Here is a 23,431-nt window from a genome sequence, read left to right on the forward strand (position 1 = left end):
TGAGGGCAGACAAGAAGAGTATGTGAAACCGAAAAGCGAGACACAACGCTTGTCTGACGTAAAGATGAAGCAGGAGGACAAGACTCCTCAATATAAAGTCCCATTTCAGAAAAAGAAAGTAACAATAAATATGAAACAGGCAGTGAGAACCCTCCTCCTGAACAGGAGTTGGGCGGTGGCTTTCCATGCGGCGAGGCAGAAGTCACCATAGTACGCCAGAATCTCCAGGAGTTTCTGGTGGCAAAAGCAACTGATACCTTTGTTACAGTCGAGCCCGCGGATACACTTGTGGCCCCTCCTTACAGATGATATCACTTAGATATTCAAATTGAATGTGACATTTAATGCACCAATAAAGCAATATTCGGGGACAATTTAACTACGTCTTATGACATCCTCTTGGCGGAGGTCGATTGGCCCCCACCATTTGTACTCGCATCCCCTCAAAGGTGAGGGTGGGATTCTTCCTTCCTTTTCTTACCTTGTCCCTGACGAAGTCAAACAAGATTACGCGTCCAAATGGGCCCTTGCATTGGCCCCTGCCCTTTGCCATAATCATGTTGGTTGGTATAAGGATTCTTCTTATATTATTCCTATACAGTACAACCCACAGGTGCAACCACAATATGCTATTAAACAGGATGCAAAGGCGCCCGTTAAAGAAATTCCACCAGGGAGAAATTGAAACCTGTGTATCTCAAATGAATAATCCTCCTTTTCCTGTTTTGAAACCGGATCATTCCTATCACATTGACTTAGACTATAGACGTTCGAATAGTCATACATGCACATTTGCGGTGCAAAACACACAGTATGGCACTCATTAACAATGTAGTCCATAAAAATTATAAAACGACATTAGATATATCTTCATTGTTTTTTTCAGTTATAGTTTGGCTCCTGAGAACCGAGACTAGTTCGCTTTTAGCGCCTTGGGTTTTCAAATGCGCTATGCATGACTTCTTATGGGCTATAAAAATAGCCCAGGGGTTTTGCGGCACATATTGTGTCAATTCTTCATGACATTGACCCTGACGCTTTGTCCTATGTAGACGATATCTACTTGACGGACAATGAATTAAAATCTTACTTGGCCAGAGTAGATCGCATAATATTTGAATTTGCTGAACTTGGATACAAGTTCACCTTTAAAAAATATTTATATGGCTTTTATAAGTGTCCTTTTCCTAGAAAATGAACTTTCACATGCAGCAAAGAGTCTACTCCCTCGGTTTTTGGAAAAGTGTGCACAATTGCAACCTCCAACACACTTAAAAAATTACAGTCCCTGCTCTGATTTTTTAATTTTGGCAGAACATACATACCTGAATATGCACAATGCATAAAACCTTTTCTATGCATTAACATGCCCTGATTTTTACACTTCCTGTTGGACATCAGAACACATAGATACACTTTGATCTTTACAGTCTGACTTGCTTGAAACATGCCCCTTGCATACACGTGTCAATACCACAAACCTGGTCATTCGTATTTTACCAGATGCAATTAGATTTACATATATCACCTTTACTGAGGGTGAAACAGTGCCTATAGCATATAAAGCACATTTATATTCTGAAGTGGAAATGCGTTTTGCTTCCACTGAGAAGATACTGACTGCCGTTCAGATGGCTATCCTTAAAGAACAGCCCCTTGCTCAAGGGAAACGCATTATTGCTGTTACTCCCGTGCCAGCCTTAGAGCCTGTCGCCAAAGCTAGCATCCCTAACGCTAAGGCCCTCCATCCCAGGTGGATACAATCGGCTACATCACTGACAGCTGGTGATGTGGACTTCGACTTGACCCTCCTACAGTATGAGCATGTTTATCCTTTGCCATCTGCTCTTCTGCCTCTTGATCAGTATAAATATATTATTAATACTGACGGTTCCGCACAACCTGCTATAGGTTCTAAGAAGCAATATTCAGCCACAAGCGCCATCGTTGTCGGTATCATGTTGGATGGCATTTTCCAACATCAAACAACTTGCAGGCAGTCTCTGGAGACCGCACTGCGCAGTTGGCTGAACGGAAAGCGTTGCTTCTTGCACTCATTATATGTGATTCGTATTCAATGATAATCTACATTATTGTCAACTAAATGGATTCCGGGATTCAAAGGGTACCCAATCAAGCATGAACTGCTTTGCGTTAAAGTGGCGGATCTTAAGGATGGGTTGCCACAAACTCTTGTTATACATACATTGAGTCATCAACATGTGGGCGCACACGCTGTAGGGAATTCTCTGGATGAGGAAGCAGCCAAATCTGTAGTCGCCACAGCTACAGTCACAGCATTTGCACGCTCTAAATCTCTTCTAGATAACGCTATCTTGGCTGCTGTGAATGTACTAAAAAAACTGCAACCCTTTACCAAAGGGTTTTCCTTCTCAATACTCTTATTTAAATGACCAGAATGTTCCTTCTGTAACTATTCCTGGGGTTGTCGATTGTTTGAACCCCAACAAAAACTGCAGACACACTTCAATTATAGCGGCACATGACGGTGTTACTTCCGCACATACAAGAGTGGCAGCCACAATTTCGCTGCTAGAGCAACATTATTGGTTGCAAGGCTTATACCAGCAGGACATGAAATATGTCCTATGTTGTGACATCTGTCAGCAAATTAAAAGCTCCACTGAGGCTCGTCCACAGTAAATACTCCTCTTCAATTCCAACAAGCCTTTTGGCTTTATTTACCTAGATCATTGCGGTCCACTGATTTCGGATACTGTGTTAAAATGTATTTTGGTTGCAGTTGATTCCTGCTCTAGATTCCTCTGTGTTTGGCCATCATACACGCCTGACGCTTGAACTGTTATTAAAAACCTGTAAGTCTTTATCGGTACTTATGCTTGCTGTGCAATCCTTTCAGACCAGGGTCTGGCTTTTGCTTCTAAAGGGTACCGTGATTTGGGAATACAGGTGCATATTCTTCTCCATATAGGCCAGAGGACAATTTTGTTGTGGAAAGAACAAACTTTAACTTAAAGGAGTCCTTAACGGCTAGAGGATTAGGTACTGGGTGTGGTTGGTTGAACCACCTCCATGGGGTTCATCGAGTTCTTAATAACCTTGCAAAAATGATATTTGTGTGTGTCCTTCTACCGTGATCCCCAAGATGATTGAGAGTGTTGTGCTCTGGGGTGCCAACTCACTTGTTTCTCTGGAAAGATTGGGAGGTCAAGAAAGGCACTATAGCTAATCAGACTCGGCTCATAGATACTGAGGTGGTATGGTGACAGTCCCTACAAGCTGATGTTTTATGGTCCCAAGCATAATTCTGTTCCTGAGCAGAACCCCTGCAACAACAGAGCCGTGCTCCAAACTTTAAATTGCATTGACAGGAACCATCATGATGGTGGTTCCTGTCAATGCTTTAGACATGACAGCCGGCTTGATCATCATTTCTACATTTTGCTGCCGGCGTAGTCCCAGCCTGGCAGGTGTTAATTCCTCCATCATAACAACATATATTACTCCTTTTGCCAAATATTAAATGGGGCCTTAAGTCCTTTAAGTCCCAATGTACCACAGGAGTACACTTCCAAATCCTCACAGGACCTCAGTGGAGGCACTTAGAGACTTTCATGGTGTCAGGCAGAGGCCAACAGTAGATTTCAGTCCAGGTCCTGTTGAAACTGGTCAGCTGGGCAGTTGCAGGAAAGGCCTCTTGTACCTTGTTGCATCCCTGTAGTTTGAAATGATGTCAGCCCTTTAACCCTTGGAATCCACTTCTTTGTCCTGGGTACCAGAGGGAGCCGGTCCAGTCCTCTCAGGTCACAGAGAGCAGGTCTGCCCTTCTTCTGCTCTTCCTCTGGTCAAGGAGTGTTCTCAAATGGGTGCCTGGAGATGCCACATGTATGCCAAGCACCAGCTAGTGGGTGGGAATGACTCCTGAGTAAGCCCTAACCAATGGGATAAGAGTTTCCAAGACAAACCCTATCCACGTTGAACATTTTCCAGATGGTGAAAGTCTTTGGCCCACTCAACTTGGGCTCTGAGAGCTAATGGTTTGGGGGGGGGGTGGTTGGGAACCACTAACAACAGGAATTCATGCCCTTTGGAAATATGCAGAAACTACAGCTCCCATATCCAAGAGTTACCACTTGAACTAAGTCTGACCGCCATATTAGTAAACTCCCGTGGAGACCATTCTCCAATAACCCACAGACATTCCTTTCTGCCGAAACACATTGACACCTCAATCTCATGGGCATATCCAAAGCAGGTTAGGGCACCAGTGAACATGTGTATTCCCACCCTGTTGACCGATATTGACACCTGGATGTCATGGGCATGTCCAAATGCATCTGGGGCATCTCTGACCACAGGAATACCTGCCCTGTGGAAATATGCAGCCACTTCAATCTCATGGGCATATCCTGCGGATTTTGGGTTACCAATGACCCCAAGGCTTTACATCCTGTACAAATATCATGGCTCCTCAATCTCATGGGCATATCCTATGGATTTTGAGGCTCCAATGACCCTGTGCATTACTGCCCTGTAGAAATACATTTACATCTCAATCTCATTGGCATATCCTGCGAAATGTAGGCCACCATTCACCACAACAATTCCTACACAGTGAAAAATTACTGACGTCGGAATCTCATGCACATATCCTGTGGGGCTTGAGGCACTACTGGCTATGTGTGCCCCCGCCCTGTGGATATATACTGATATACGAATCTATTGGGCATATTTTGTGAGCTTTGGGGCACCAATAACCAGCCATTTTCCAGCCCTGCGGAAATATACTGACACCTCAATCACCTGGGCTTATCCTGAAGGGCGTGCTGCACCAATCAGCCTAGAACTTTCTGTCCTGCAGAAACACACTGACATTTCAATCTCATGGACATGTCCTGTGGGGTTTGGGGCACAACTGACCATGTGCATTGCTGTCCTACGGAAATATATTGATACTTCAGTTTCATGGGCATATCCTGTGAAGAGTAGACCATGTAGAAATGTAATGACATCTGAATCTAATGGACATATCCTGTGGAAGTATACTGACATCTGAATCTCATAGGCATTTCCAGTGGAAATATACTGGTATGTGAATCTGATGGGAATACCCTGTGGAAATATACTTACACTTGAATCTCATGGGCATATCCTGTGAGGTTTGGGGAACCTAGGACTGCAAGGCTTCCTGTCCTGCAGAAATATATCAACACCTCTATTTCATGCATATATCCTATGGGGTTTAGAGCACCCCTGACCACAGGAATTCCCGTTCTGTGAAAACATGCTGGCCCTTCAGTTCCCTTTTACAATATCACTTGAACTTTGTGTTTCTTAAGAAACCATCTGACTCCTCAGTGTCACAGGCATTTGCTCTGGAGTTTGGAGCACCAAAGACCATAGACCCTTCCGGTCTCTGGAAATATGATGTAACTTCATTCTGATGAGCAGGTTCTTTAAAGAAAGCATTAGCACGTGCCTCATAACCTGAGAAAGGCTGATCCCGAGGCCAGTAGCCACATATGTTCACATCCTCTGAAGATTCTCCGTGGGGGAGCATAGGACCATCCTCATGGCCCAAGGTCATGTGCTGGGAATCCAGGCTGCTGTCTTCCGCGGACTCATCTGAGCCTGAGTCAAAGAAGTCTCCTAGAGCTTGTTCATCCTTTGGCCCCAGGATGGCTTGGAGCAGCACAGAGTCCAGAGGAATATCCAGTGGGCATTGCTGAGTCTTGCCTGCTCCATGGTACATGGAAGACTCAGCCTTCTCTTGGGAAGCAGGATTCTGGCCTTGAGTGTCAACAGTGTGCACTGCGCCGCCCGCAATGACTTCAAGTGAAGAGGAAGGCTGTGCTGGGAGCACTGGGGCAGGCTCACAAACAATGGGGTCAGAAGCACTGTTTCCACAGCCCTCCCACATACCTGCTGCACCCAGTCCTTCCTGATTGGATGGCCAGGAGAAGGAGGTTCCAAAGTAAGCCTCATTTTGAGAAGAGTCTGGTGCACTGCTGCTGTGGTAGCCGTGGTCATGCTGAAAGTCATACTCCCCCGGCAGCGGTTGTATGGCAGATGTCTCTCCTTCAGTCTCTGGCATTCCTTCTTGTGCAGGTTTATCAATCAGCTCTAGAGCAATAGAGTCCACTTTCCAGGATTCATCGGGCCCAGAACTCCAGAAGACAACCTTTGAGTCACTGTTCTGTACAATTTGCTGGAAAGAAAGAAAGACAAAAGTCAACTCTTCCCGCAATCCCCTTCTGCTCCGTGCAAACTTGGCATTCCCACCACCCTCTTCTAGTGGTGTGAGTCACTAACCCAGGCACGCATGGTCCAGTAAGACTTGTGGAGAGTCGCATGGGGCTAGATTTGGGAGCTGCAAACTGAATATTTGCAATCAGACACTGTGTACGATGAGACACGGTGTGTGATCAGGTATGGCGTACGTTGGGACATGGTGTATATTCATACACAAAGTAGGATTACATACAGTGTGTGATGAGGCATGGTGTACAATGAGGTACGTTGAGACACGGAGTGTGGGAAGGGGTGGTGTACGATGAGACAGGATGTGTGATCAGGAATGGTTTACAATGGAACACAATGTGCTCAGCCATGAAGTACGATGACGTACGGTGCAAAGCAGGGTGTGATCAGGCACGTTTGTGAGTTGGGACATGGTGTGTGAACATGCATGGTTGTGAGATGGGGCACGGTGTGTGATCAGGCACGGTTGTGAGATGGGACATGGTGTGTGATCAGGCACGGTGGGCAATAGGACATGGTGTGTGAACAGACATAATGTATAATGAGATACGGTGTGTGATCAGGCAGTGTAAGATGAAACACAATGTGTGATCAGGCATGGCGTATGATGGGACATGATGTGTGATCAGGCACGTTTGTGAGTTGGGACATGGTATGTAATCAGGCATGGTTGTGAGTTGGGATATGGTGTGTGATCAGGCACGCTTGTGAGTTGGGACATGGTGTGTGATCAGGCACGGTTGTGAGTTGGGACATGGTGTGTGATCAGGCATGGTTGTGAGTTGGGAAATGGTGTGTGATCAGGCATGGTTGTGAGTTGGGAAATGGTGCATGATCAGGCATGGTTGTGAGGTGGCACATGGTGTGTGATCAGGAACAGTTGTGAGATAGGACATGATGAGGATCAGGTACTGTGCACAAAGGGACTTGGTGTGTGATCATGGCACACAGTATGATGAGGTACACTGAGACACGGTGTGTATTCTCTCACAACGTACAATGAGACATGGTGTGTGATCAGGCACAATGTACAATAAAGTATGCTGTGCTACGGTATATGATATGGGTTGGCATACAATGAGACATGGTTTGTGTTCTCCCACTGTGTATAAAAGTCATGGTGTGCTATCAGGTGAGGTGTACAAAGAAACATGATCTGTATTCAGGCACAACGTACAATGAAACACGGCATGAGTTCAGACACAGAGTACAATGTGGTATGATGTGACGTGGTGTGTGATAAGGTACTCTTATATACGATGAGGTATGTTGAGGCATAATGCGTGAGCAGGGAGAGTGTGCAAGACATGGTGTGTGATCCATCAGAGAGGGAAAGGTTACAAACCTGTGGTCCTAGGTCTACATCAAAGGAATCTTCATTGAAGTCATAAGTACGGAATAATTCCCCGCTGCTTGGGCAGACCCCGGAATACCTTTAATATATTGTCCTTAATGAAACTGACATTGTAGAATGTTCTAAATCAAAGTAACTTTCCTATGGAACTTCAATGTTAGACTGTCAGAGACGTCATTTTCTTTCTGAATGCTGGAAAATGTTGATGTACCCTTTCCTTCTGCATTGCAGGCTCTTCGCTGATGGTCATAATCGCTGAATAGAGTAGCAAGCTAAAGATAAACCAACTCCGCGGTTGTCATTCAAATACTATAAGAAAACGTATTTAGTTAGAAAAGGAATTCTGAGAATATGCCTAGTTCCCAATGAGCTGCAACAGATTTACTTAAACAGGTTTCTACGTGTTTCTTGGCCAACTCTAGCTTCAGCTTATGGGGCGCTAGGTGGCGCACTAGCGGAATGGCTGCCACTGTGTGAAGCTCCGGCAGTTTGGCCGAACTATCCGCTATTTATCCTTGATAATCGAGCTGCTGTTCCATTTCAACGGTGACCTCTGCCGGCAGAACCGGGGGGGCGTCCGGGACCAAGCTTGTGGAGGACAGCGAGGTTCCTTTGTGCCCACAGCGCGGACTTGCTGACTGCCGCCTGAGTAACTGCTTGGACGCAGCTGCTGTGTGACGGCTGTGGTGGCTACATTAGACCGGGGCTTCCCTCGTGGCACCCAGGCCGTCCGCGAGAACTGAGGTGCGCGGCGCCTCCCGACGATCTGCGGGCTGAAGGGCTCCCCCGCCACCAACGAGATACTTGGACTGCGCTGCCCGATGCCTCTATGCTGAGGACACCGGGAGTACCGGACGATTGACGGATCAGCCATAAGCGGCTGTGTTGTCGAACCTGATTTCGACTGCTGATTGCAGCGCGGAGGCAGCAGGCCGACGCTAACCTTCCTAGAGGCGCGATCTGCTTTGGTGGAGTGGCCTGGAGTCTACGACCGCTGACGGTGAGGCGCTGCGAAGCCCCCTCGGGGCGGTATCCAAGTTGGTGTGCCGGAGACTGGAGCTCCCGATAGAGGCGGTAAGAGATCGGCGGCCGCACTCAAATCCTCGCAACCATTAGTGACATTGCTGGCGCAGCGGAGGCGCTGTGGTGCATTACATCGGGAGCAGAGGGCGCGTCGTGGGCTGCGGATGGTTGCCTGCACCCGTAGTGGCGCACTATCTGGCGGGTCTGTGGATCGCTGGAACTGACTGAGCCTACTCCTGCCTGCTGTCACACGGGGAAATCGATGTTGCATGAGCAGTTTTGACCCTTGACGAGGGGAGACTGTTCTATTGGCTGAAGTGTCCCCGGGTCTGGCCCGTATAAGAAAACTGTAACTTGGCTCTCTGGCGCAGGGGATGCTGGTGGGGATGCGGGTGTTGCGGTGAGCTCTGGGGCCGCGGTGACGCCCTTGCCTCTTAGCCGCTGTCTGCTGGTGTGTGCTGCTCTTCCCTACTTTCCTTCATCTCTGTACGGTTGCTGCTGATGGTCGCTACGTGGTGGGAGGGGAGCCACCCACCATTGCTGTATGCTGCTGCGCTCTTGCACTGGGAGTGAAGGGAGGTGCCGGGACTTGACGAGGGTGACTCAATAGCAGAGAACCTGCCCTTCCGACTGGGAGCTCCCAGAATTCCTTCTCCTCCTGGATCGTCCCCTTGACGGCTACTAAGTAGGAGCCACAGTTCAGCTATGGGGAAACCAGACACGAAGCAGTCGCGCATTAACTTTGAGCCAAAAAAATCTATGCGCTCCCAAACAGCTGAGATGGACGCAGGGGCAGAAATGGGTGCCTCGGGTGGGGGCACTAGCCCAGAAGTTGACATGAAAACACTTATTTTGGAGGTCCGACAGGGGTTAACGACTCTGGCTGACAAAATGGACTCCATGACATCACGTATAGTGCACAAGATGGATCAGCATGGAGAACGCATTACGGAAGCGGAACGCAGGATATCCAATAGTGAAGAGGCAACGTCTCGACTCCAAGCTAATGTGACCCAAATGGACAAATTACTTAAAGTAATAGCAGCGAAAAACGAGGAGTTGGAAGCGAGGAGTCGAAGGAATAATATACGCTTGCTTGGTATCCCGGAGAGTACCAATACGGGCCAGATGGAATCCTACATTGAAAGATTGCTCCTGGCCACCATAGGGGCGGAGGCCTTGTCGCCACACTTCATTGTAGAGCGCGCACACAGGGCACTTGGTCCTCGTCCGCCCCCGGGAGCTGCTGCCCGCCCGATCATAGCCCGCATTCTTAATTACCGGGATCGTGACACTGTCCTGCGTGTAGCCCGCGCAAAGAAAACACTGCAATTCGAAGGTACACCATTCACAATTTATCCGGACTTCACGGCATTGGTTCAAGAAGAAAGACGACGGTTTCTTTCAGTGAAGCAAAAATTACGTCACGCCAATATAGATTATGCATTACTTTATCCTGCACGACTGCGAGTTACACATCAGGGAAAACAGATGTTCTTTACCAAGCCTCAGCAGGTGGAGGACTTCCTAAAGCGCCTACGGAAGACTAAAGAAGCAGACGCTATCTCTGAGAACCTTGATGCAGTTGACTAATTAGTGATGTGCTGGATTATTCTACATGGGTGATGTATTTTGTTAGAGCACAGTTGCCGCAGGTCTGGGCACGGTAACCATGAAGGGAGGGATGGATATGTTGAGTGATGATGGGTCCGCGGCGGCTCACTACAGGTTCGTCATTATTTGTTACTAGTTCAATGGATCCTTACGGCCGAACACCCCCACTGACTGAAGCAGAGGCGGGTGTCCCCAACTATTTGCCTCGAGGTCGGTGAGGGCAGGGTGGGTCACCTAGACGGGCCCCCCACAAGGGAGAACCCCTGCTATACATACACCCTATGCATAAGAGGGCTGTTGAGTGGGAGGAGGGAGGGTGTGGGCTTTTCATTGGCATGATTGGGATGTCAGTGTGGGAGGGGGTGGGGGGAAAATTTCATGGTTTTGTTGTTTTGCACTGTATACATTTATGATGTCTGTAGTCCTAGTGATACACAAGCATAGTACACTTTATGTTTATCTGTTGAGACTGCTATGTCGCAGCGAGGTGCACAGATAGGATCTGGAGGTTCCCCTGATCCCGGTTTACGATTCATCTCCTGGAATGTTCGGGGGTTGGGTGATCCTCGTAAGCGTAGACAAATAGTTTCCTACCTTGAACGTCACCATATACAGGTGGCCATGTTACAGGAGACCCATATCGACCCCCGGAGGCCCTCCGGGTTCGCCAGCAAATGGGCTGACCACAGAATCTTCGCTTCCTATTCCTCGTATGCGAGGGGGACTGCCATCCTAATAAAAAAACGTACACCCTTCACGCTAGTGGGCTCCACTGCGGACCCTCAGGGCCGCTATGTCTTGGTTTGGGGCAAGGTGGGCACGGTATCAATTGTGCTGGTTTGCTGTTATGGTCCCAATGTGGACGCTCCTGAATTTTTCACGGTGCTTTGGGGTAAGGTACTGGAGCTGGGAGGCGCACAGGTGATATGGGGTGGGGATTTCAATGTGGCTCTCCAGCCGACTCAAGACAGATCGAACCCAGCCCCGCATCATTACACTAGGGCACAAGCGGTTCTAATGGACATACTTCAAGAGGGTGGTCTTGTAGATGTCTGGCGTCTTCGGCATGTGCTGGTTCGGGAGGGTACGCATACTAACACTTATGAAGGCTCCTGGGCACGGCTAGATTATTTCTTACTCTCGCGTGATCTTGCTCCCTCAATCGCTTCCATCACTCATCTGGCTAAAACATTTTCTGACCATTCCCCAGTTCAGATGGAGATTCGCATGCCTGGCTGTGCCGCGCCTAGAAGGTACTGGCGATTACAACCCATGGCCCTTCTTGATCCCCTGTTTCATGACGAACTAGGTGAAGAGATAAAGGATTTTTTCGATAGAAATAGGCGATCGGTGGACTCCATAGAAATACTGTGGGAAGCCTTTAAGGTCACCATCCGGGGTTTTTGCATCTCGAAAAGCTTTGGGGTTCTGAAAGATTTGCGGAGCACGCTGCAGAGGCTGGAGCTCGAGTTGCAGGCGTTGGAGCGTGAGATGGCAAGGGGGTCCAATGGGGGATTGCAAGTGCAGTTTAAAGAGAAGCTTACCGAATACGGAGCCACTGCGGAACGGGAGGCCAATTTCAAGGGCAAATTTTGGAAGGCCAGGAGGTATGGTGAGGGTGACCGACCTGGCAGAGTGCTGGCAGATATGATTTGGAAACCTAGGGGTGCACAGAGTGTTCTGGAAATTCAAGGCCAGGATGGGTTGGCCTGCGTTGATACTGCTGACATCGTGGCCGCTTTCACTGAGCACTATTCCGCGCTGTATACCTCGCGGCGTCAGGGCAGTATGGAGTTAGATACTTATTTGGAGGCTGTGGCTCTGGGATGGCTCGAAGATCATCATAGGGAGTTTCTCAGTGCCCCATTTGAAATTGACGAAATCAAAGAGGCAATTATGCAACAGAGATCTGGCAGGGCCCCAGGGTTAGATGGCCTACCGGCTGAATTTTATAAGGCTTACATCGATATAATGGCCCCAGTATTGAAAGACGTCTACCTGGAATCCATGGAGGGGGGCAGGCTGCCCCCATCTATGAGAATGGCCCTGATAACTTCATTACTGAAACCGGATAAAGACCCTACCTCATGTGACTCCTACAGACCCTTGTCGTTACTGAATTGCGACACTAAAATATTAGCCAAGATCCTCGCCAATAGGCTGCTGCTCTTAATAGATAAGCTGGTGCTGCCTGATCAGGCTGGTTTTGTGCCGGGACAGGCTACATCGTTTAATCTCCGCACATTATTTTCCACAATCCAGAATATAGCGCCGGATCTGTCCATGGCTGCAATTTTTCTTGACGCCACGAAGGCATTCGATTCTGTTGAATGGGATTATCTCAATGCAATTCTTCTCCGAATGGGCTTTCCATTACCCTTCGTGGCTTGGGTTAGCCTGTTATACACTGATCCCACAGCCCGCGTTCTCATAAACGGACATGTCTCCGCAGAGTTTCCCATATCACGAGGCAAGGGTGTCCGTTATCCCCGTTGCTCTTCGCCCTTGCAATAGAGCCTATCGCGTGTAAATTACGACAACAGCACCGTGAATGCGCCCTCCGCTGCAATTTAAGACACATCCTCATATCGCTCTATGCGGACGACATGACCTTATACATCAGAGAACCGCAGGATAACCTGAACCCAGTTTTGCGTGAATTTATATTATTTGGTCACCTCTCGGGCATCCAAATTAACTGGGAGAAATCCCTGATTTTTCCTCTCACGCCAGCGGTTCCCCGGTTTACGCCTGATTTTCCGCTGGTCTGGTGTGATACCGATTTTCGCTACCTGGGGATCCAAATTGGGAATACCCGAGATGAGATATTACGGCTTAACTACGGTACAGCGATTGAACGTCTGTCCCGCAACGTAGCGAGATGGATAGCCTTGCCATTGTCTATGGCCGGGCGAGCCTCTTTAATCAAAATTGGAGTTCTCCCACAATTTTTGTATCTGTTCTTAAACATCCCCTATCCCCCGGGGCGCCATTTCTTCACCTCCCTTCGAACTGAACTTTTGAGACTGTTTTGGGGAGGTAAACAGCCCCGCCTGAAATGGACGGTACTTACGCGTCCCTATGCGCAAGGTGGATTTGACCTCCCAGACTTCGAACTGTATTATTCATGCGCTCAGGTGCAGCACGCTTATTATTGGATGCACCCCTCGAGTTTTCTGCCACAGGTAGCGGCGGAGGAATGGCTATCGAACCCGATTCCATTGAGCGGGGCGATACATATGCCACCACCGGCTAGAAATACGCCATTTACCACTGTGACAGGCACACTCACTGCATGGTGTGCCATTGGGCAGCGTCTTAATGCTGCGATGCTATACTCCCCACTGATGCAGATTTCTTATCATCCACAATTGCCTCTGCTCCAAGAACGTGGGTTTCATAGATTGTGTGAGCGATTGCAGATAGGCACGTTGGGAGATCTTTTCAAACAGGGCAGGTTTCGATCAAGTGATCAGTTTTTCCGCCAGGCGGTTCCCACTCCGCTAGACACCTTTTTATATTTGCGGCTTCAACAGGGGTTGCGGAGTGTTCTCCTGGAATATCCCAAAGAACCGGATTCACTGGTACCGCTCCATCGTATGTTGTCTGCTGATAATCCGGGGCATATGGTTTCTACGTTGTACCACACGGTCCGTGCTCTTCAGCCAGAGCCTGTGCATATCGCAGTGCGACAATGGTCTATTGACTTAGGTGTTGAACTATCGCCGGAGCAGTGGGGGTATTGCTGTAGGCAAGTTGCGCGCATTTCAGCCAGCTGTAGATTGCGGATTATCCATTATCGATATATTCATCGTCTCTACTGTACACCCGTAAAATTATATCGACTCAAGCTACGTGAGACTGCCAGCTGCGACCGCTGTGGTAGCCCGGAGGCTGGCTTCATGCATCTTGCATGGGATTGCCCCAGAGTCTTGGACTATTGGCATAAAATTTTTGAAGCTCTTGCGCAGATGACGTCTGTTGTCGTGTCCTGTAGTCCTCTTGTAGCTCTGTTGGGATACACTGAGCAGCTCCCGCAAGTGTATCGTCGATATGTTTCACTGGCGCTCTTATTGGCGAAGCGTAGGGTGGCGTGCAGATGGGGTAGGGGGCGTGCCCCCAAATTTAAGGATTGGTTAGCAGATCTGATATACAGCCAGGACCAAAGCTCTATATATGCGGATACGCTGCCCCGCAGCTCCAGACCGCGTGATATATGGGGCCCATTGAAACATTATCTCCTGGCACACACTGGTGAGACCCCCACATAAAAAGCATGGTTACAAATGGCATGATGGTGGCTGGGTATTCGATTTAGGGCCCCTTGGGCTGAGACAGGTTCTGGGAATGTTTTGAGGGGATCTGGCTGAGATCGGCTGGGGATAATATTGAATATATGTGCCCTGTTTGGATGGACTTCCCGGTGGTCTGCTCTTATATGCCTCATGACAAGATAGATATTTGTGGTGCACATTTGCGGCCCTTGGACTTCTACATGGACAATGGGAGATGGGGTACAAGTAAGAAATAATTGGACATTGCTGTTTGCCTCGTTTCTGAAGGGTGACATGCTGTGTATCACTGATGTATATGTTGCATTGGTTTACTATCGGTTTTGTACTACTTACATGGGCTTTTTCTATGTAAAACTCAATAAATAAAGTTTAAAAAAAAAAAAAAACTCTAGCTTCAGCTTGGGTATTTGTGTCTAACCAGTAGTGTCTTGTAAAAGTATGTATTTACTTCCAGGGGGCAATTTTACAAATTTACAGAATTGGGACATGTCTTAGCCAGGCTGTGGTTGCTGCTTCATCTCTTGCTGAGTGAATCCTAGGTTTACCTGGGAGAGTTTTGTTGGCAATTTGGTAGCGATGGTTTGTTTTGAAGTTGCTAAACCTTGTTGTAAAGTACAATTTAAAAAAAAGAGTTGATGTGTTTTTCTGACATCTTTTGATTTGTCTAATTAAAAATGAAGAACCCTTTTTATATCTAAGGGAAGTAGAGATTTTTTTGATGCCGTAGAAGGGTTAGGAAAAAAAGTAGACTGCGTTATTGATTGATTAATGTGAAAATCACATACTACTTTTGTTTTTTTTTTAAAAAGAGGGATGAGTACGCAAAACGACTCGATTATGATGAAAAACAGTAAAGGCGCTATTGCTGAAAGCGCTTGCAATTCACTGAGTCTGTGCGCGGAGGTCATTGCTATTATGCCGTCTTCCAAGGCAGATGCTGCAAGGAAGCTTTATAAATTGGCTCAAAAGGTGGACCCATCAGTTTTGAAAGCACAAGGTTTAGTTCCCATGGAGGTGAAGGTTTTATTATTGGCGGTAAAGCCTTCTTAAGTTCTTCAAGAAAATCTTTTATTACATTATTACAGGAATTTTGAAACATATGGGTATTGTGGTGATTTCCTGTCTGCAGTGATGTCTGTCAAGTGGACGTTTACTGATGAGACCTGTAGTTTGGATTTGACTCTGTGAAGCAAATATGGATGAATTACATGTTCTTGACCAGTCATAGGATCATGTTGACACCAGCTACAAAATCACTTCCATTTAAGTGTGTTACATGATCTTGTGGCAAGGGCGCTTTGATTCCTTGGAATGTCCATACATTCCGTTGGTGAGTTTAAGCGGCCATATTGCGTGATTTCAGGAGCCAAGTTCAAAGGTTGGGATGTGAAACCTGGCCCTGAAGATGGATAGGAGGTCTGGTCCGAGTGGAAGATGCCTGTGGTGTCTCATGGTTAATTAGAGAAGGTCTGTGTACTAAAACCGCCTCGGCCAGTCCAGCGCTATTAGAATCATTTTCAGGTTTGATTTCCGCAATTTGTGAATCACTAGCGGTATTAAAGGTATCGGCGGAAAAGCGTAGGTGAATGGAGTTGATCAAAAGGGCATTGCCCACTAAGTGTGGTTCTGGTACCCTGGATGCAAAGTGTCTGCAGTTTATGTTTTGTGCTGTTGTGAATAAATCTAATGTTGGAGAACCCCAATCTGTGCCCAGTGCCACATTCTTTGAGCTCGAATCGATAATGGTCTTGATTTCGTGCCTCCTTGTTGGTTGATGTAACACATCCTTGTGGTATTGCTCTGGTTCGTGGGTGCACTCCATCCTGATGGGGAGGTGTCCATCACCATGGTCTGAGAAGGAAGGTCCATGAGAAAAGAAACTCCCAATGGTAAATTTTGACTTTTGACCAAGTAAGTGTGATCTTCCGCGGCTCCTGTTTTCTGCGTCCATTGGTCTTCTTGGTAGTACAGAAGAGGTCTCGTGAAGAGACTTGAGATTGGGACTATGAATATTCACGATGCCATGAATCCTAGGAGGGATGAGATTTGGTTTGATAAACTGAATTTGATCTGCAAGTTTCTTTTGTAAGGATGATACTCTCTCCACCGAAGGATACACTCTTACTTTTTGAGTATCTATTTTTGCACCTAGAAAAGTCAGACATACCCTGATGATGTTCTTGAAGGCCTCGCCTACTCAGTAACTTCATTGCGGTTTTGAAGTCTAGTTTTGCCTTTGACTGGGAATCAGCCAATCGTCAAGATACAGGTGCAAAAATATCTCACGTTTTCTCAATGAACTGCAATTACTGTCATGCATTTTGAGAAGGTTCGAGGAGCTGAAGTTAGACTGAAAGGGAGTACAAAATGTTTTTCTGTTCCTCTGATCCAACAGCTTTAAGTGTTTCTGCTTTGTTTTTCATCTTGACCATCTGTTCCTCAGTGTGTTGCCCGAAGAGTGATGTACCTGAGAAAAGTACATTTGAAAGTTTTGAGTGTCAGGTTTTAAGGAGAATAGAGGGCGGTCCTTGCTCAGTAAGCCTGTGGGTGAGGGATAGAGGGTGCTTCTCGTCTGTCTCCTCGGCAAGCCTGTGGATGAGGGATCAAAGGGAGCTCCTCGCCTGTTTCCTCAGTGAGCTTGTGGGCGAGGGATCAGAGGGTGCTCCTCGTCTGTACCCTCAATGAGTCTCTATGCTAGGGGGATCCTCGTCTGTCTCTTCTGTGAGTCTGTGGGCTACAGGTAGAGGGCAATTCTCACCTGTACCCCCAATAAGTCTTCTTGTCTGTCCCCTCAGTGAGTCTCTGGGTGAAGGGTAGAGGGCGCTCTTCATCTGTCCCCTCTGTGAGTCTCTGGGTGAGGGGTAGAGGGCACTCTTCTTCTGACCCCTCAGTGAGTCTCTGGGTGAGGGGTAGAGGGCGCTCTTCATCTGTGCCCTCTGTGAGTCTCTGGGTGAGGGGTAGAGGGCACTCTTCTTCTGACCCCTCAGTGAGTCTCTGGGTGAGGGGTAGAGGGCGCTCTTCATCTGTCCCCTCTGTGAGTCTCTGGGTGAGGGGTAGAGGGCACTCTTCTTCTGACCCCTCAGTGAGTCTCTGGGTAAAGGGCGCTCTTTGCCTGTCACCTCAGTGAGTCTGTAAGTGAGGGGTAGAGGGCGCTCTTCATCTGTCCCCTCAGTGAGTCTCTGGGTGAGGGGTAGAGGGCGCTCTTCATCTGTCCCCTCTGTGAGTCTCTGGGTGAGGGGTCGAGGGCACTCTTCTTCTGACCCCTCAGTGAGTCTCTGGGTAAAGGGTAAAGGGTGCTCTTTGCCTGTCCCCTCAGTGAGTCTCTGGGTGAGGGGTAGAGGGCGCTCTTCATCTGTCCCCTCAGTGAGTCTCTGGGTGAGGGGTAGAGGGCGCTCTTCATCTGTCCCCTCAGTGAGTCTCTGGGTGAGGGGTAGAGGGCGCTCTTCATCTGTCCCCTCAGTGAGTCTCTGGGTAAAGGGCAAAGGGCGCTCTTTGCCTGTCACCTCAGTGAGTCTGTAAGTGAGGGTTAGAGGGCGCTCTTCATCTGTCCCCTCAGTGAGTCTCTGGGTGAGGGGTAGAGGGCGCTCTTCATCTGTCCCCTCAGTGAGTCTCTGGGTGAGGGGTAGAGGGCGCTATTCTTCTGTCCCCTCAGTAAGTCTCTGGGTCAGGAGTAGAGGGCGCTCGTCATCTGTCCCCTTAGTGAGTATCTGGGCGAGGGATCAGAGGGCACTCCTCATCTCTCCCCTCAGTCTGTGAGTGAGGGGTAGAAGGCGCTCTTCATCTGTTCCCTCAGTGAGTCTCTGGTTGAGGGGTCGAGGGCGCTCCTTATCTGTCCACCAGAGGAACAATCACAAAACTGATCAAGGAAATAAGGGATGCTGCCTACATTAAATCCTCCGACTTGTTATCGGTCAAATTCAAACCTCATCCATTCATGAACAACAGAGCGGCCTCTTCAGAGGTAGCAAGGCATATATTGATAAGTCATCAAAAGTTCAAGTCTTGGGGAATGAGTGACCAAAGATTGACTCCCCATGCTATCTAGGACCTCTACTTCCGTTAAAAAGAAAGAGGGGTATCAGTCCTAAGGGGTGCTATTAGCGCTGGAATCAATCAAAAAACCTTTGTAAATCTAAAAACAGTCAAGTTCCCAAGTAAGGGCCCCTAAGGCTGGAACTCTCAGGAATATAATATGTGCAACCGGGATCAGAGGGCGCTCCTCGCCTGTCCCCTCAGTGAGCCTGTGGGCCAGGGATCAGAGGGCACTCCTCGCCTCGCTCCTCAGTGAGCCTGTGGGCGAGAGATCAGAGGGCACTCCTCGCCTCGCTCCTCAGTGAGCCTGTGGGCGAGAGATCAGAGGGCACTCCTCGCCTCGCTCCTCAGTGAGCCTGTGGGCCGGGGATCAGAGGGCACTCCTCGCCTCGCTCCTCAGTGAGCCTGTGGGCCGGGGATCAGAGGGCGCTCCTCGCCTGTCCCCTCAGTGAGCCTGTGGGCGAGGGATCAGATGGAACTCCTCGCCTGCCTCCTCAGTGAGCCTGTGGGCGAGGGATCAGAGGGCACTCCTCGCCTCGCTCCTCAGTGAGCCTGTGGGCGAGAGATCAGAGGGCACTCCTCGCCTCGCTCCTCAGTGAGCCTGTGGGCGAGGGATCAGATGGAACTCCTCGCCTGCCTCCTCAGTGAGCCAGTGGGCGAGGGATCAGATGGAACTCCTCGCCTGCCTCCTCAGTGAGCCTGTGGGCGAGGGATCAGAGGGTACTCCTCGCCTCGCTCCTCAGTGAGCCTGTGGGCCAGGGATCAGAGGGCGCTCCTCGCCTGTCCCCTCAGTGAGCCAGTGGGCGAGGGATCAGATGGAACTCCTCGCCTGCCTCCTCAGTGAGCCTGTGGGCGAGGGATCAGAGGGCACTCCTCGCCTGCCTCCTCAGTGAGCCTGTGGGCCAGGGATCAGAGGGCACTCCTCGCCTGTCCCCTCAGTGAGCCTGTGGGCGAGGGATCAGAGGACGCTCCTCGCCTGTCCCCTCAGTGAGCCTGTGGGCGAGAGATTAGAGGGCGCTCCTTGCCTGTCCTATCAGTGAGCCTCTATAGCGGCGGCCCCTCCGCTATGGCGAGTATTGTCCCACCTGCCAGCAGCCTCAAAACATGAACAATAATAAAACATGATAATTATCGTTTCATTTTTCCTCTAGGGGCCGGGTCTTGGGGATCGGGCCATTGCGACGGCTCTCATGGAGGGGGAGTGGTGGGCACTGCTATCAGTGTGCATGTCGCATAGCTGCCAACTGTCCCGTTTTTGCCATGACTGTCCCGGCAAATTGGAGACTGTCCCGGGTAATTCACAATCCCAGGACAATCCCAGCAATTGCACTTGGGAGGCAACTGCAGGGAATCGCGATGGGAGTTTCAAACCTTAGGCCAAAGGAGCTTAGCTGGAAAAATTCTCCAATGCAGCTGAGTGGGAGAATTTTTCCAACTCAGCTACTTTCACCTTAAGTTTGAACTTCCTGTCTCAATTCCCTGCAAGTGGGCTGAGTTTTAGGGCAGAGGGTGTGGTAGATTTTCAGGTAAGTAATTGATAGCTGTGCTGCAAAGTGTCCCTGGAATTTGTTTTTAAATGTTGGCAACTATGATGTTGGTTTGCCCAGCCGTCTTAGGATGGCCAAACAGACATGCGCACTGAGCTGTTTCCAACCCGAGCTGCGGTGTTGGGTTGGAGGCAGCAGCCTAAGGCTCCCAGGCTCTCTGGGAGCGAGAATCAAGCAGGTTCAGGTCAATCCTAACACCGCTCTTATGCTGTCAGCCGCATGACAGCAGCGTCTGGATTGGCCGTGGGGGAGTATGGGAGTCTGTGCCAGCAGTAGACTGGAGCCGGAGAGGAGAGAAGAGCCGTGATTCAGCAGTTAAGTTATTTGTTTTTGTGTTTTGTTATGTGTTATGTCATCGCCCTGTTCCACCTCCCCCTTCCCGTCCCACTACATTGGTTTGACACCTGCCCCTATTGCCTCTCAAAAGTCAGTACTGAGGGGCTCTGTAAGTGAGGGTGCAGTTTCTGGACGTGTGGCCAAGCTACCTCAGTGTATCCAGCACAGTCTGCAATGTGTGTTACTGCCTCCCCTAAAAGGGCTTGACGCTTCTGTAGTGACAACGTCGACTTAAATTTGCAGTGAAAGTTAATCAAACTAGTTCAAGTCTATGACTTTTGAGCTAAAAAAAAGTGCTGACGACATTTTAATAAAACTTACACAAAAATAGGAAATGGAAGAAAATCTAGGGTAAATAAATGCAATTAAAGGAGTGCTACAATCATGCAGCTCATGGGTTTCATGGCTGGACTGCTGTAGGCATCTCAGTGGAATGAGAAGAAGGGGAAGTGACAGCTCCACCACTACTCCCCACGGTAAGAGAACGAGCGCTGTCCCATCGGAGGGCAGCTTGGTTTCCAAGGCGCTTGAGCTGGACACCTTCTGCCATTTCCCATATTAATCCAACAGTTATTTCTACTCTCATACTTTTTAAGTTTGGAACTTTGGTTACAGCCTTGTCAAAGCGCTGCAGCTCTTGAGTCACTGATTTGCGCTAACGTAGCTCACTTTACATCCTCAAAACAACAATGCTATAGTTAGGGTTCAGTCACACAAAGTGTGGGGACAGACCAGATGCACTTCTACTGATTGCCAACGTAAGCCGTACACATGCGCGTCGGGCGTGAACTCACCAGCGTCCTTGGGGTGGGCGTCTTAGCAGGATCTGGATACAGAGACTTGATGACGAAGAACAGGGCTGGAGTACCTAGTAAGATCAGAGTGAGTACAAGGCAGCCAAGAATCAAGCCCACGGATAAGAAGTCTGGGAACAAAAAACAAAGAGAGGACATGATAGCGGGTGCAGAAATGATGAGGATTGCTCAATCGTTTGACAACACCGACTGTTAGCGCTTGCGACTAGGCTGTGCCGTTGCCTGCCCCATCATATTCACAGCCCCATCACAGCTTTGGAGGGCAATGAACTCAATCGATCAACTAACGACTTTGTATCTTTAATGCAGGCATAACTCCTGCTAAATGTATGTCCGATCATTGACAATGATCTGTATCAACAAAGCTTCCCATGAAACATATAGTTTGGCATTATGCCTGCTCGTCCTGCATTTAAGAGCAATTCTCTAATTCACCCCATATCTTCACCCCACATCTCCTCTCCATGAAATTTGCAAATGCTCCCATTCATTATTCATCTTAGTTTAGAAATTGGTATTAAACATTGCATAAGTGCTGGTGGGATCTGATCCTTGACATGTTCAGCCATTAGTAGTCATGTGACTAATGTTGAGACCGGACAAACATCGTGGCATCATGTGCGCAGGTTACATCTCTGGTTAACAGTAGAGTGGACAACGCCGAGGACACTGCTGGGAGGGTGGACTCACCAGTGATCTCAGTGTGCACCAGAGACACAAGTCCTACTTGCCTTCAGCTTTAGGAAACAGGATTCCATCGCAGTCGGACTCAGGACCACCAAGATTGGTACTCAAAGCTCTCCGCCTTGCTGATGGAAGCCGCTCTTTATATGATATATCAAAAAGAGATATATCCTGCAAAGAGTCCGGGGGTTCCCTAGAAGAGGACAGGGGCTGGCTCTAGCAACTCCAAGGTACTGTTTTTGAGGGAGTGTGGTCGCGCAGCCTTAGGCTTATCACAGAGAAGGGTTAGACATTTGCTAATACACACAGTCAACAAGTGATGCACACGACTCAATGAGGAGGACAACATTAATGTTTAAAAATAACACGTATCTTTACATATGTTTTAAGACATCAAAATCAATGTGATCAGGCATGTGCGTTTCAGAAATGCAATAGAAAATAGTTGCAGAAGAACATGCGGAGAGACCGTCAAAAATGTATCCTGATGGTCAATTTTGAGTTTACGGTGGTAACCTGCATCACGTCGATCAATCTAGTATTGAAAGCAATGGGGGAATCGGGTGACGGGTAGGACCGTCTATCAGGGACCGTTGTGGTCAGTGGTAAAAGCATACAGGCTTTTGCAAGTCTCGTGCCAACAGGTACTTGGGGTCAGATTTGGGGTCTACTCTCTCAGAGCAGAGGTCTTTGGGGTCCCAGGACTCGAGTGGAACAGGCATTCTCGATGACCTTGCCCAGGGACTCTGGATGCAGGGACACCTGGAAATGTCCAGGGCGGCTGTGCCAAAGATGCACTTCGGTTGATTCGTCAATGAAATGGCATTCGTGTCACGACGATTTCTGCCACATAGTCGATGCCACCAATCAGGAGATACAGAATCACAGGAGCAGGGTTGTTTCCAAAGTCAGGTGCAAGGTTTATGGAGTGCCATCTTCTTGGAGTGGAGACTCAAGGGATCAGTGGCCCTACTGGCTACCAACAAACCTTGGCTGCAGCAAATGGAGGCCAAAGAGACCTCACAGGCTGCAGGTCATTGGGGGTGGAGTAGGGGCTCTGAACTTTGGTGAGAGCCAGCTAACAGTCTTGGGGTGCTCTAGCCACTTTGCTGGGGGAAACACGCCTTGTTATTATACAGCACGAAGGCACAACGTGTACTAAGTGTTTTTCTTGTCTCTGCTTTTCTGTAGGAAAATCTTCTTAGGAAACCAGGGGCAAGTATTAGACTTGTCCATACAAGATCACTATATGTGCCCTATGCAAATTGCGTACCTATAGTGCACTCACGTCAATGGGGGAAGTGACCTCATCGCATCCCACCCTGACGCAAGCCCAGGACTTTTTTAGGCCAGTAGAAAGGGCTGAAACATGTTGGTGTCTAGCTTAGGGTCATAGGACCATCACGTCCTGAATACCCTATTATAGTGTTTTTACTCCTCCCGCCCACTCCCATCAATAAACAATTCCTTTAGGAGTGGGTGAAGAAT

General features: G+C 48.6%; 1 protein-coding gene across 3 annotated transcripts in view; it reads right to left on the minus strand.

Moving 5' to 3' along the window:
- Nucleotides 1-4,034: 4,034 nt before the first annotated feature.
- LOC146788781 (uncharacterized) overlaps nt 4,035-23,431 on the minus strand; it is a 125,161-nt gene continuing 105,764 nt past the window's right edge. For 2 of the 3 annotated variants that reach the window (XM_085630338.1, XM_085630336.1), the window contains exons 7-8: nt 21,239-21,369; nt 5,150-6,190 (exon numbers count right to left, since the gene is read on the minus strand). In XM_085630338.1, coding sequence (XP_085486464.1) covers nt 5,297-6,190; nt 21,239-21,369 — 1,025 coding nt within the window. In that variant the 3' untranslated portion in view covers nt 5,150-5,296. Of the gene's footprint in view, nt 6,191-21,238; nt 21,370-23,431 lie in introns of all 3 variants that reach the window. The other variant, XM_085630337.1, reaches the window with a different exon arrangement.

This window comes from Triturus cristatus, chromosome 10 (genome assembly GCF_964204655.1).
Source record: "Triturus cristatus chromosome 10, aTriCri1.1, whole genome shotgun sequence".
Taxonomy (NCBI): Eukaryota; Metazoa; Chordata; class Amphibia; order Caudata; family Salamandridae; genus Triturus; species Triturus cristatus.